At 35.2% G+C, this 14926-nt stretch overlaps 1 protein-coding gene and 1 long non-coding RNA gene across 4 annotated transcripts in view; one reads left to right on the top strand and one right to left on the bottom strand.

Moving 5' to 3' along the window:
* SPPL2A (signal peptide peptidase like 2A) overlaps positions 1 to 14926 on the bottom strand; it is a 60477-nt gene that overhangs the window by 7381 nt on the left and 38170 nt on the right. The window contains exons 8-15 of one of the 2 annotated variants that reach the window (XM_036735546.1): positions 14567 to 14668; positions 12660 to 12741; positions 11990 to 12064; positions 6836 to 6892; positions 6563 to 6616; positions 6051 to 6153; positions 4443 to 4517; positions 2623 to 2783 (exon numbers count right to left, since the gene is read on the bottom strand). In XM_036735546.1, coding sequence (XP_036591441.1) covers positions 2623 to 2783; positions 4443 to 4517; positions 6051 to 6153; positions 6563 to 6616; positions 6836 to 6892; positions 11990 to 12064; positions 12660 to 12741; positions 14567 to 14668 — 709 coding nt within the window. The remainder of the gene's footprint in view (positions 1 to 2622; positions 2784 to 4442; positions 4518 to 6050; positions 6154 to 6562; positions 6617 to 6835; positions 6893 to 11989; positions 12065 to 12659; positions 12742 to 14566; positions 14669 to 14926) is intronic. The other variant, XM_036735547.1, reaches the window with a different exon arrangement.
* Positions 1 to 14926, top strand: part of LOC118828713 — a 45447-nt gene that overhangs the window by 25070 nt on the left and 5451 nt on the right. For both annotated transcript variants that reach the window (XR_005008960.1, XR_005008961.1), the window contains exon 2: positions 2390 to 2532. This is a non-coding gene — a long non-coding RNA (uncharacterized LOC118828713). The remainder of the gene's footprint in view (positions 1 to 2389; positions 2533 to 14926) is intronic.

Raw genomic sequence — 14926 nt, 5'->3', positions numbered from 1 at the left:
TATATTATTTGTCTCCTTTTTTTGTTTTTGTTGTTCTGTTTTTCTTTTATCCTCACTAAGCTCTTCTTCCAGTGCTGCCTATAGCAGGCTTCTAGTATCCCTGAAATGAGGACTGTCTAGTAATGGCTCTAAAACCTTTTAAGTGGCAGGAAATCCTCTAAAAACCTTTGGAACTTTGTCACCAGGTGGTGAGGTGTAGCAGGAATATTATATACCACTCAGACTAGACTAGCTTTTCCTTTCCACACAAAAACTCTCCTTGAGACTTAACTAACTCAGGAGACTAAGACTCTTGCCAGTGATATGACTTCCTGGTGGCTGGGCAGAGTAGGGGTGTGTGTGGGGGCAGCAGAGAGACATAGAAGTTGCACTTATGTGAATCAATGCTGTGTCTTTGCTGAGTGTCGTTTCTATGCCACAATTAAAGTCACTTCCTCTTATTAATTAAAATATTAATCTATGAGTGTCTTATGTCATTCCAATTCTGAACCTGAAGCACCAGACTAGCCTGAATCAGGCTGGGCCTACCATAGAAAGATGATGCAAAAAAAAAGAATAGTGACCAAGGATGTTTTCTCCTTTTAGTGAATCTGGCGAATGGAACTATAACAGCAAACAACTGACAAACCTTTTCCAGAAGTAATAGTATTGATGATTTGATTGCAATTCACAAAGAAAATCAAGCCAACACAGAGGCCTTTTTAGGTAGAATTTAGTGGAGACCAGTACAATATTTGGGCTACCATCTGTTATTCACCATTTTCACTTTATACTAGTATGACTTATTTATTTTTTGAAGATATCCAGGAAACCCTAAGACAATATGAGATTCAACTCTTTCAAGGTTTATTTTTAAGCCAACAAAGTGTTAATTGTCCTTGTTAAATTGGTCTTCTTCAAAGTGATTATATTTTGAAAAGAATTTGAGCTATCAGAAACTTGACAGTAATCTTCTTATAACATTATTGGACCAAGTTGTTTCTCCACTGTGCACTAAATTTTAAAAAGTAAAGGTTCTGATAAATGGGCAACATTTATGCAAGGTGTTTCAGGATGTTAAAGTAAATCAATGACAGGAGAATACATGTTTTAATATTTAAAGGTTATAAAACATTTTATTCTATAATTTTGACTTTCCATTAGGGGCTCTTAACCCCACTGAGGCATCTGGGAACAATGTCTTATCTGAGGCTCCATGGAGATTTCATAGAGGGATTAAACATGAAAACATGAGCATGAAGTAATGGGAGGAATTTTGCTAATTTTATTCATAATGGATATTGTAAATATTAATATCACAGATGTGACATGGCCTAAGGAGTGTGTGTAATTAATTCTCAGTTTAAGAAGAATGTTTAGCTCAGAACATCTCCTCATTTCTTACCTACTACTCTGAAACTTCTCTAACTTTTCACCATGCCCTCATGCCTCCTCTTCCTCCCTTCTCTTTTGCTTTTCAGTTTTCTTTTGTGTTTTGTCTTCCCCTGTTAGTCTATAAGCTCTTTGAGGGCAGGAGCTGTTTCTTTTTTCTCCCCACATTTGTATCTGTAGCACTTAGCATAGTGGATGGCACAGAGTAGGTGCTTAATAGATATCTGTTGACTGGCTGACAGTGTAGCTAACTGTACTTGGAATACAGCCATCATAACATGGATCAAAGCCATGACTTTGACCTCAGTAGCAAAGTGCTTCTATCTAGAGTTTCCCAACTATTTTCAGTAATAGCACACTAGTAAACACTGTGTGGGTGAGGCAGGGGTGGGAGAAAAGAGGACTTAGCTTCAGTGAACTTGGGAGGAATTTAGTTTCAATGAACAGACAGCCCAACACCCAACATAAACAAGTTCTGATAATGAAAATTTCTCTGCCCTAGGAATTTACAGACTAGCTAATATATCATGTTTAAATTTGTCATCACTGCCCTGTCTCTGTCTCTCTTTTTAATCAAACTTATAATTTCATTGCTGTAAGAAATTCCTAGAAAGGAAACTTGTTCTTATCAAAGCTGGCCTATACCTGCTTGGCCACTAAAAGTTTTAGAGTTGCCTAGGGCAAGAAATTAAGTGATTGCCCAAGGTATTTATGTATCAAAGACAAGACTTAAACCCAGGTCTTCCATACTCCAAAGCTGGCTTCTTATTCACTGTGCTGCATTGTCTCTCACCCAGAAACATTTTTATAAGCACTTCTAAGAGCTTAAGAGCAGCTGATTTAGTTATATAAAATTAGTGCTTTGGCTACTTATGGAGATTAAAAGTTAATTTTTAACTAAAATTACATTTTCCATGAATCATGCTTTCGTATGTTTGAAGGTATTTTTAGGAACTTGACGTGACTTTTGTTTTCTGAAATGGTTTCCCTCCTAATCTTTATCTTCTTCTTTCCATAGGCATGGTTTTTCAAAGGATCTTCTAAGATTTGTGCTTTTGGCTTCAGATACAGACAGGAAGCTGTCAGAAAACTGATGATGTGGCAGGTGGCAGCCACCAGAAGATTCATCCTGTTTCTAGAATGTCTTCACAACACACCAAAGTAAGTTAAGAGACAGTGACCAGACAATTAAGCTAACTAATCACAAAGATAATTAAGTCAAAGTATCAACATAGAAATCTAAGTACATACCTGGTAGCTAGTGCCTTTCCAGATCTTCTTTACTTCCTTACGTCTCCAAGCAACAATCACAACAGTAATAAGTGTGCAAGGTACTAAGTAGAGAAGAGCCGGCTGCCCCTGCTTCATTAGCATCAGAACTACAAATGTGAGCACCATGCCCACGGCATAGGCTGCAAGAGGAAGAATGCTACATGTTAGTCATTTACATTCACAGGCACTTGTGCTGCTATTTTAAAAATTACGAAAGACTGTATTTAAACATCTTGAAGACCCTGGCAAACTAGGTTCTATTCACAGTTTTAAGACTGTCCCACCCAATGCTTTTTGAAAGCTAACCCCACAATCTCTTAAAAGTTAAGAAATTGATTAGAGTATGTGCACAGTATTAGTTTAATTATTCATCAGTGATAAAAACAGTAACAGTAATCCTTCAGTTATCTAGTATCACCAGAGAAGGAATTGTTCCATAGTCCAAAGGATTAAAATGTAATTATTGCACTGAGTGACAATACTTTGTTTCAAGTACTCTGGATAGTTAAAAAGTACTACAGACTGCTGACTCCTTAAACAGGAGACAAACATTGAGAAATAGTAAGCTTTTTTGGATGATCCAAAGTAACCATTTTGAACATACAATTACAGAATATTAGAGCTGGAACAAACCTTGGAAATCATTCTAGGCCAAACCCATAATTTTACAGAAGAAGAAACTGAGGCCTAGAGGAGCTAAATCATTTGCCCAAGGTAAAAGAGCTCCCCAGGCCAGCGCTTCTTCCATTATATCAGAACACCTTTTTAGGTGCTACAATATGTGATATTTTTAGGGATTACTGAGAGATAACAGAGCTCCTTGACTAGCCTATATTTCTAAATCATTTAAAATTCTTCCATTTGATGCCCTGCATTTTACTTTTCTCTTTTTTTAAAAAAAAAGCTTTTCCTATCTTTCTTACTGTTAGACTGCATAGAAGATTAAAACTATCTTTTCTGTAAGTGTGCTTGAGTATAATAAAGCTCCTTCTTTAGCTTTTTTGATTTGCTATGGGCTAAGAAACCAGATCAGGGGGTTTGTTATAATTGTACCTAAAGTGAACTAAAAGGCTGTGAGTAAAGGGGCCGTCCTGTGAATAAAGGGTGTGTACTTTATTCTATCTTGGATGGCTGCTCAGAAGCCTTCATGGGTACTTCTCAGTTGTTCCATGTGTACTAGATAACTGCAGTTCCAGGATAAGTGAATTCCTGATAAATGAGTTATTATACTTTATATTTCTATGAATCTTCTTTGGCTTTCAAATCTGTTTTTGGGGGCAGGTGGTAGACTCAGGGTAACCTACAATTTCTTTGGCAGAATGAATTCCCAATTAGGAAATTCCTTTTTACCAAAGAAGAGCTGTATTTGCTCTATCAATTAATAGCCTTGGGAAGTTGCCTGGAGGCACTGAGAAGTAAGTAAAGTGATTATTTTCCTGGAGTCACTCAGCCACTCTCTTTGTAAGAAGAAGGACTTAAGTCTCCAAGGCTGGCTCTATGGCCACTACACCAGGCTAGCTTTCTGAAATCTAATTTTTTGCTTTATGGTAATTAATGTTTTTCAGTCTGATTTTCTCCTTTCAAAAAATCTTGTGAATTAGGTAAAGTACCTAAGTACTTTAAAAAGTAGCTGGGTGAATATAGGTAAGTCACTTAACTATTTGTTCTTCAATCAACTCATCTGCCAAAGTACCACCCAGCTAGTTATGAGCACAGTGTGCCTTAACACCTGGATTCCCAGACTTGTCTTCTATTTGCCTACACAATTATGAATCAAAAAAGGAAATAAAATAACTTACCAATTACACAGGAAACATAATAGATAGAAGAACCAACATGGATATCAAATCTTCGACAATAAGCAACCAGGAGACCTAAAAAGCCCAACAAGATTCATTTCTTAAGGGAAAAAATCCTTTAAAGATAAGTTAAATTACGTGTGCATTTCAATATTATAATGGAAGTAAGGAATCTCGAAATCTATAGAATAAATGAGGCTATATAAATTTAACGAAACTTGAAACCACTAACCCTAAGATAATCTTAAGTGGGTCTTCTCTCTGCTGACCTTCTAGTATTTTGTCCTTCTCTCTTGAATTTAAAATATTTTAATTTCTATTATATAAACTGTGACTATGGCCAATCCTCCATTAGAGGAGGATCATATCTTATCTTCACAGGTGCTAGACTACATGATAAAAAGGGTCTATTTTCATAATAGTATGAGAAAGTTTCAAGTTTTAATTCAAAAACTTAAAAGGTCAGTGAAATATCAATTCTAGTTTTATGGTTGTACAGAAAAAAAACAGTTACTTCTTTATTAAGGAGATCATTTGTAAAATTCAGTCTATAAAGAATTCTGAGAACTGACTATTAATATTTATATAACAAATGCACAGCTAGCTAATGTACACATCACATACATCAGTGGTAGGCTTAAAATATAACTGCTATTTTACTTAGTCAAAAGAATTTCTTCTTGTTGCCTGAATTTATACGAGAAAATGTTTACTTTTATTTTTATTTAATTTAATTAGTTTTGGTCCCTGTCTAGTGAAAGAGGAAGGCTTACTCTAGTTGGTTGTCTTCTATTCTTTCAATTCTTTAATCACATTTCTACACGTTCAAAAATAATATTTTATCTTTTTAAAATGGGAAATTAAATTTTAAAATTAAACCATGAATTTTTAGCAAACGTGTTATTTTTGAAATTTTAAGTTGCCTTAAGGTCATACCATAGAAATGGTTCCTCACTTTTTTATTTCTGTAAAAAGTGAATTGCCAAATGACCATGGCCGGAGCTATGTGAAGCAGGACTATATTGTGTCAGCTTATAGCCACCATCTTCTTTCTTCCACTGGCCATGCTGAGAGAAGTACTAACTAGGACTCTTCTTGTTTGGCTGAAGGGGATTACAATGGAGCTAGTACTTTCTAATGGCCTAGCTTCACTCATAGGTATCTGATGCATAGACTGGCCATGATCAAACAAGAGTTATACCTCTTAGGAGATGTGATTTGTTGCTCTAACACTGTGTATCCCCTATATGTCTGAGAGCACTGTCCTTTAAGAGTCAGGCAGAGCAGTCAGAGAAAGAGAGAATAATTAGCTAATATTTTAAGAGGAGCCTACTTCAATGATCCAAACATGCAACTACCTCTTCAAGTATACTTGGTATTATCCTGCCCTGGTTCTTCCAACTCTTACTAGACTCTTCTAAGCCATCTTACATTTTAAAATAGAAATTTATAAATATAATTTGTTTTACAGGCAACTTTGGCAACAGTATCTTCTCTATAAACCTGTAGTTACAATGTAACTTACTAAAATTCAAGGGAAATATGAAAAATGAGTTAAACACCCATGTTAAAAGGAAATTTAAAAAATTATTATAGACAACTGCTCACCTGGAACAATAATGTCTCCAAAACCCAATATTGAAACAGGTGCTAGACACACACTCATTGCAGAGAAATATATCAACCTTGGTACTTTGATAACGACTGGCAACTGCAGGAGGAAATGCTGACATTAAGCCGCATCTGAATCTTTAATTATCACATTTAAAAAGCAATGTACTGACATTAGAACTATTGTTTTACCCATTTTAATTGACATTTAAAAAGAATTTGAAATCAGAAGACACACATTGAACACACACACACACTCACACACATGATTTACAAAGCTTGAAAGAAGCAGATTATGTAGCTTTGGAAAAATGAAACCCAACACACACATAGGATTGAATCCTATTAATCCAATAGCCCCACTGTCTAACTTCAATGACCACAATATGACTTAGGTCTTGAAACAAGTTAGACTTTATTTTGGCCATCTGTTTTTCCCCCAAAGAAGAATCTTGTCGCAGAGGGTGTGATTTAGAGTCCAGTGAACATATCTGAAATACAATCCTTACTTTCTCATGGGGAGCTGAGGGCTGAGCAGTGGCTTCCACCAAGTTTCCACCATTCTAGGATGAAACCCAAGTCAATAGGTATTTAATAATTTTAAATGACTAAAAAGTGGCTATATTTTGTAAGAAAAAAATTATACCTTAATATGCACTACATACTCATTGAATTAAATGAGAAGACGAAATTATTAATTGCAGACACTATGGAAATGCAGCAAAATTGATTGTGCACACACACTCACTATGAATATGCATTTCTGTATAACATATTCCTACCTTTTCACTGCTTCCAAAAGGTCCAGCTGCAACTTCGATCATGATACTTTCTCCATTCTATTCAATGGAAAAGAACAAAGTTGTGTCCTCTAAATGATTTAACAATTTGCCACTGTTCAAGAAGACTTTGAACACCTAGTACAGTGTTCAGTACAAAGCATCTATCTGGTTAATATCTGCTGAACAAATAATTATTACAAAATGTTTCAAAATAAGCTGCAAAATTCTTTTTCTCAATTCAATATTCATGGAGAACCAAAGAGAATGTAGTCATTTCACACACAAACACACACACACACACACACACACACACACACACACACACCCCTCTAGCACACTTGCTCTTCCTACAATGGTGTTGATAAAACTTCAGAGACTGACAGATAATAAAATGCACACAGTTTAACAAAGTAAACCAAAGTACTGTCCTGTACTAACATATAATTTTGATATTCACAGTCAACTCTTCATTATTTGCAAGGATAATAATGAACAATGGTAATTACAAATCTTTCATATTCAGCTAACAGACTCCATATTTATACTTTTATTTGGGTATGTATGGATATAGTTTTCTGAAAAGTCACAATACTTACTATATAATAATGAAACTATATTGCATAACAATTACATGACTTACTAAACATTTAATACTTCACATTACATATTAATATTTGCTGAATGAAGAAGCAGCCCAAAAGGAACTGGAAAGCTTTGTAAGCCTCCTGACCTTGAAAGCTGCTCATCTTCGATTCTGTTCCCTTTCCACACTCCAAGCTGGAATTAGCATTCTCTCCCCACTTTTTGCTCAAAGCTTCTATCAGAGGAGAGTACAAGATAGAAGGGGGAGAGGAGCAAAATAAACTTATTGTGTAAATAGTTCCTGCAGATGGAGTTTGGCATGGAGTTGGCAAATACTCCTCAGTCACTGAGCTGGGGAGGTTGTGGGATACAGGTCTCAAGTTCTATCATCTCAAAGCAAAATAGGTTATGAAGGTAAATAGGTATTAAAAACAAAACGGATGGTATTAAAGGAAATGTTATGACAGACTAAGGGATCCCCCTTAACTTTGCTTCCTGGGTGAGAAAGGTAATGAATTGTTTTTTAAAGGCTCTTTTTTGCTCCTGAACAGGGTGGCAGGAGCAATGGAATTACCAGCTATAGTGACCATGGTCTTGTACTTCCACAGTAAAAGCACAGCTTTGCTTACTTCTTTAAGAAAGCTAAGGACTTTTTTCCTCTCAAAAAAATACTATTTGTCATATGGGATAGCTCTCTAGGAGAGTGAGAAAGAGAAATACATGGGATACTATGGTGACATAAAACAAAATATCAATAAAAAGTTACTAAAAAAAACCAAATTAAGGACATCCAAAACACCTCCATCCATCAAATTTCCCTCCTCTATCCATCAAAAGCCCTTTGCATTGTCACCCGTTCTTTCCTCCTTCCCTCATTTTGAATCCTGGCTCTGCTAGTTATTATTTATGTAATAACTTACACAAGTTACTGGGTAAGCCATTTCTAGGCCTGTTTCTGCATATGTAAAAACGTAGGAGTTAGACTACAGGGTGTCCCTAAAGTCTGGACACATAGGAAAAAATGCATATTTTGAAATATTTGGAATATTAACAGACCTTAGCCCCCTTGACTTCTTTTTCTGCGACATGCTAAAGGAGAAGGGGTACTCAATGAAAATCACAGATGCAACACACTTAATTGAATGTATAAAGAGTGAACGTGCTAAAATTGACAGCAATGTAGAGTTATTGCATCGAGTTCATGTGAATCTTGCAAAGTGCATCAACCTTTGCATCACAAATGATGGGAATCATATTGAAGATGTTATTTGTTAATATTCCAATTAAATAAAATGTTGTTGAAAATTTCATTCATTTCATTTCTTGAAAATATGCATTTTTGCCTATATGTCCAGATTCTAGGAACACTCTATATATGACTTCTAAGGTCCAGATCCAAAATCCAATGATTTCCAACTCACACAAGAATTCTCAACCTGGAAGTCTCACTACTACCTCAAAATCAGTCTGTTAAAATTGAGTTTATTTTCTTTTTGAAACCTGCTCCTAGTCACGACTTCACTATTTCTGTCAGGGGCACCAAGATTTGCTGAGTCTCCTACATCTGAAACTTGGTATAATTGATTCTTTTACCTTCTTTACCTCTCATATCTAATCAGTTAGCACTTCATGTCTATTCCACCTACACATCACCTCTGGAATATGTCCCCTTCTTCTCTATCCCTACTGCTACCATCCTAGTATAAGGGTAGTAGTAGATATGACTTGCCTGGACTAGAGCCTCCTAACAGGTCTTCTGGCTTTCATTCTTACCTTACTTCAATCCATCCATTTCACCCCTATCCAGTTATAACGACTACCCGACTAATCTATCATATACACTCCACTGCTAAAAGTTTTTAAGTAGAATCTATCACTTTGATTTCTACATTACGACCCTCCCATGTAACTGCAATAGCCTCCTATTTGGTCTCCCTATCTCAGCACTCTCTCCACTCCAATTCATCTTCATTCAGCCGCCAAAATGATTTTTCTAAAGCATAAGTATGACCATGTTACTCACCTGTTCTCCTCAAAAAACTCTAGTGGTTTCTCTATTATCTCCAGGACTAAATATAAAGTTCTCTGTATGGCATTTTAAGCCCTTTATGACGTGGCTTCTTCTTATCCTTCCAGTCTGATATCTTACTCCCATCCATACACTCTATAATCTATCTGCATGTGCACATGATATTCCATCTCCCAACTGTCTGCCTTTGCAATGGCTCTCCCTTATGCCTGAAATGCTTTTCACACCTTCACCTTTTAGTTTTCTTGGCTTCCATCAAGAATGAGCTCAAATCTTATCTTCTGCAGGAAACCTTTCCTAGTCTTGCTTTTGAGATTACCTTTTATCTAATTCCTTATATATCTTACATGCACCTAGTTATTTACATGTTTCCTCATTCATTAGAAGGTGAGTTCCTTGAGGGCAATTGTTTTTGCCTTTCTTTATATCCCTATGACTTAGCACAATGCCTGGAAGATATTAAGTATTTAATAAGTCATTAAATTAAAGGAGGTGACAAAATAAATAGATGTTAAGGTTACTTCTTAAATCACATTTCTATATCATGACTGAATTTCCATTTAATGGAGAGCTGACTGTGATTCAATTTACTAATGAATTCCTGACACCCCAAATTTAAGTTCATTAACACTTTCACATGCTTTAAATACATGCAATCTTATATTCCTACTTCTATACCTACTTGCCTACCTGCTATTAACCTATTAGGCTCATAGACATGATGTGGCACTTCCAAGGTTCAAACCTTCTAAGCACAACAGCAAAAATGGAAAAGTTAAGAATGAAATTATCTGAGATTAAATGAATGGCTATGTAATGAGGTGACTTCAACAGCCTAAAAGTGTAAATTTAATCCCAATATAGAAAACTTTAATAGCATTCACTTTTTTTCGTTGTTGCTTTGCAATTTTATCGTAATGAATGTGTTGCTAGTAAACATTTCTAGTCTCCTGGGGCTAAGAATGGAAGAAAGCAAAAAATTCTTTACACATAGTAGAAGGAATAGTTGTACATATGTCTTTCCTCCTCAGGGCATATGATTATAGGTTTCTAAACCTATATGTCCCTAAGGAAAATACCTTAGAGGTTACAGATCTTTAATCTTTCTCTGTGTGCTTCGCTTTAATTTGCTATGTGGTGGTGGTGGTGGGGTACAGAAATGGTTGATACAACCGAGATAAAGAGAAGTGATAGTACCTGAGGATAATTGTTTATTGGTGTAAAGTAGAACATTATAACTGTAAAGAGCTAAGCTCCAGCTCAGTTGTCCCTTGCATACTTTGCTATATCTATATATCCATCTCTCTCTCTCTCTCCCCCTCTCCCTCTCCCTTTCCCTCCCTCTCTCATTAACAAGTGACAAAACATAAGATACTCCCTTACAGAGTAAATACTGTCTGGACAGAGACTAGAAAAAGTATTTATTTACTGTATTGTGTTGTGAAGGTTCAATAAAGCACTATTACTATAGGCCAGATACTGAAATAGCTTTGCTATTTGGAATCTGCCACAATAATGGTATTTGCTGTAATGGGTTTACTGCTTCTTATAAATGCATGCAAAATGTTGTAAGCCCTTAGCCTGAAAAAATTTAGAAGGGCTTATATTATGTTCTAGAAGACAGGAATTTTAATAAAAATTTACATTACAAGTCATAGCGCTAAGCACATAAACACTAATACTATGCTTACATAGGCCAAGTGATCCTCAGCTATTGAGATTCTAGGCAAGTTACTTCATTTTTAGTCATATTTGCACTGACTATTTCACAGGCCTGTTTAAAGATCAAATGAGATAACTATGTTTTTCATGAATCATAATGCTAAGTGTGTTATTTTCTTCCATTAATATATGTAGCCTCCTCACTGTGACATTTATAGCAGTGAAAGGTGCTAGTAGAATACTGTGGGCTGGTGATAGGTTCAAAATGTAATTTTTCAATTCAAAATTATTTGGAAGAGAGCTATAACTCATCACTACCAGGGCATATCCCTGGGATATGTTATATGTAATAAAGGCTTTCATTATAAATTATCACTAGGAAGGAAAGAAGGAAATAACTGGTGGGATGAGGTGGGTTTAGAAAATCGGACTTGGTTTGGATAGGCAAGAAAATGAGTTAGAAAAGGGAAAACATGCCTCTAGAAACTCAGGAGAAAGAAACACAAATCAAGAAAGGATGAATGAGGAGTAGAAAAAGTAGGAGTGATCAGGTAACGATGATAAAGCATCTTCTTAAATTGCAGAATAAAGGATGAAGGAATAAAGGGGGGGGGGCGGGGAAGCACCATGCCTATAGTATCTCAAACTAGAGACAATATTTTAGTTAAGAATGCACAAAAAGTACAATTATACCCTACAATAAATTATATTAATTTCAACAGTAAGACTTCTCAAAATATTTCAAATCGAGGGAGGGGATTCATAAGGGTATATAGATTTCAATTTCATGGCAAAATCCTGAAGCATGAACAATCTAATGGACTGAATAAATGTCTTATTTCTCAGAATATTATGTATGAATTTCAGAAATATTAACATACCTTTGTGATGAATGGTGTTATGAAAACAAAAAATACATCATAGATGAGAAGGAGGACTAGAAGTATTACACATGCCTGTCAGAGGAAAAAAAAAATTAAGAGACTAAACTTCCCACATCTTAAGAAAAAAGTCAATAGTGTTTTGAGACAATCACACATCTGTATACTCATTAAAAAAAAACCCAAAAACACAAACCAACCCTCACACAACTGCTATTTCTAATTTTGTCCTATAAAGCAAAGAAGATTTTGTTTTTCTTTCTACCATTTTCATTTCTTTGAATATCATTGATTCAAAGCAAAGTCCTTCATTAAATTTCTCCATTCTCTATAAGGCTATTAGGTATGTTATCATTCAAACAGGCAGCATGGTGTGGTAGGAAGAACAGTGGACTGGGAGTCAAAAGACCTAGGTTCAAGGCTCATCTCCCTTAACTTACTAAGCCAGGTGACCTTGAAGAGGTTACTTCACTGTTGTGGGCCTCAGTGTCCACAAATGTAAAGCGTAACTACTTTACATTACCTACTTCAAAAGGTTGTTGTAAGAGTCAAGTAAGATAATACACAGAAAGTACTTTGTAACCATAACATGCTTTACAAATATGATTTGTTCTTTTTTTATTATTGCACATAATTAGTGTACTTTGGACAGGGCAACAACATACTGTACCTTGAAGTTGGGTAATTTCAATGTTTTAATTAGATTCAGACAGAAAGCCATTCCCAAAAGATCTTGTAAAATCCAGGCCCATCTGAAATCAGACATTAATTTTTTTATTTGTAGTTATTTTAAAATGGATCCTCACAAAATAAAGAGGTCACAGTGAATAATATGTCTAACAAAATCAATGAAATAAACATTAAGCACCTACTACGACAGGTGAAACAGTTGGGAGAAAAAGATGAACTAAAAACTAGACTGGTCTTCAGGAAATTCATAATTTAAGAGCAGAAATAAGGCACATATACAAATCATTATAATACAAGGAGAAACTGGAGGAGAAGGCTCTCTTTCAAGGGGAAGGGAAGACAGCTATGGGAAAGGTTTCATGAAGAAGAGTGTACTTGAGTTATATCTTGAGACAATGGATGGAGCTTAGTATTAAGGAGATGGGCGAGGGAAGTACAGTCTAGGCATGTGAATAAAGTCACAAAAGATGGAAGAAGGTAAGGACAGGTGATGGTATGTATTCTGATTTGGCTGAGATATAGAGATTGTGAAAGGAAACAATGTGAGATAAAGCTGGAATAGTAGGTTGGAGCCTAATTGTAGAAAGAGTTGTATACTACTATAAAGAACTTTAATGGGAAGTTAGTGAAAGTTTTGGAGTTGAGAAGCAACATTATTTGAAAATTATTCTGGCAGTCATATGAAGGTTATATTGGAAACAAGACAGAATGGTGGCAGGAAAACTATTCAAGAAGGCATTACAATTATGCCAAGAAAAGGCGGTAGTGAATTCCTGAACTAGAGTGATTACAGTTGGATTTGAGAGGAACAATTATGAGATTGTGGAAGCTGAGTCAAAAGGACTTTATAAAGGATTACATAAGGGTAATAAATGACTGGAATAGGTCAAGGATGACTCAAAGATTTCTTAAAGTTGAAGATGGTGGTACCATCAATATAAATAGAGAATTTAAAGGAACAGGTAGGTTTTCTGGTGGAAATGAATTCACTTTCATCATGTTAAACGTAAGGTACCAGTAAAGCCATAGATAAAGGGAACTGGAAATGAACTAGAAGAGTTAGAATGTTGTAAAGTCATCTTCATGAAGCTCTTAAATGAAGATGTGGGAATGTTAAACTGCCATGAAAGAAACGGGAAAAAGGCCCAGAATTTAAATCCCTGTGATGTGACTACTGATGTAGCATGGTGTAGAAGTGTTGGACTTAGAATCTGGAAGACATGGGTTCAAATCCTGCTTTAGACATTAGCTGTATGACTCTGGGCAAGTCATTTAAAGGCTCTGGACTTCAGTTACCTAATCTGTGAAAGGAGTGGGTTGGATGTGATGATCTCTAAGGTTCCTTCTAGCTCTAAATATAAGATTTTATGACTGTTTACTATTACTTTTGTTAAAAAATAAGAAAACAATATTTTCTATATGTATTATAACAATGATATGCTAGAATATTGGTCATTATGATGAGAAAAAGAGGAAATGATGCTAAATTTGTTTTAAAAATGTTGCAAATTTGTAGAATAACTTTCCTAAACAATAAGCTAACTAGAGCATTTTATTCTAAAATTATCTAAAAAAATTTAGATGTACCAATTTCTATAAACCTTCAACAAATATGTTAATAATTAATTAAATGATTTTTGTCTTCTTTACTTTTAAGCCTATATTTAAACATGAAATCACAATTTCAAATATCTTTTGTACATTTGAATCCAAATCAATCAGCTTGAAAATTCTTTATCTGACATGGTTTTTCCTGAAAATTAGTTCTTTAAAAACCATGATATTCTAGAATAAAAGCCATAAATTCCTTAGCCAAGTAGATGATTAACTGAGTGAAATGTGTAACAATCTGTCTCTAATCTAAAACAGTAAAAACTGATCCCCTACCTGTCATCATTTCGAAATACAGCCCAAACAACAGCCACGGATATGCAAAATGCTGCAAGAAAGAGAAGCCTCACTTCAAAGCTTTTGCTGCCACATACAATCCTAAAACAAACAAAAACAAATGGAGAGAATTTAGTTTGCCATGTAGATGAAAACAGATTGGGGGGGGGGGAGAGAATTAGGTGGGGTTATAATAGAGCCAAAAGAAATACAAAAATATCCATTCAGTACTAAAGTTGCTGCAATAACCACTAGTTTCCCTTTTAAATAAAGAGACTAGTAATAAAATGTTTAAATGTGTGATAGTTTGACATTTCCACTTCCTTTTTTTTTGCATATAACTTAAACAGCCAATAGCAG

The sequence above is a fragment of the Trichosurus vulpecula genome, chromosome 8 (genome assembly GCF_011100635.1).
Source record: "Trichosurus vulpecula isolate mTriVul1 chromosome 8, mTriVul1.pri, whole genome shotgun sequence".
Lineage (NCBI taxonomy): Eukaryota > Metazoa > Chordata > Mammalia > Diprotodontia > Phalangeridae > Trichosurus > Trichosurus vulpecula.
This window is presented reverse-complemented; position numbering and strand designations above follow the sequence as displayed.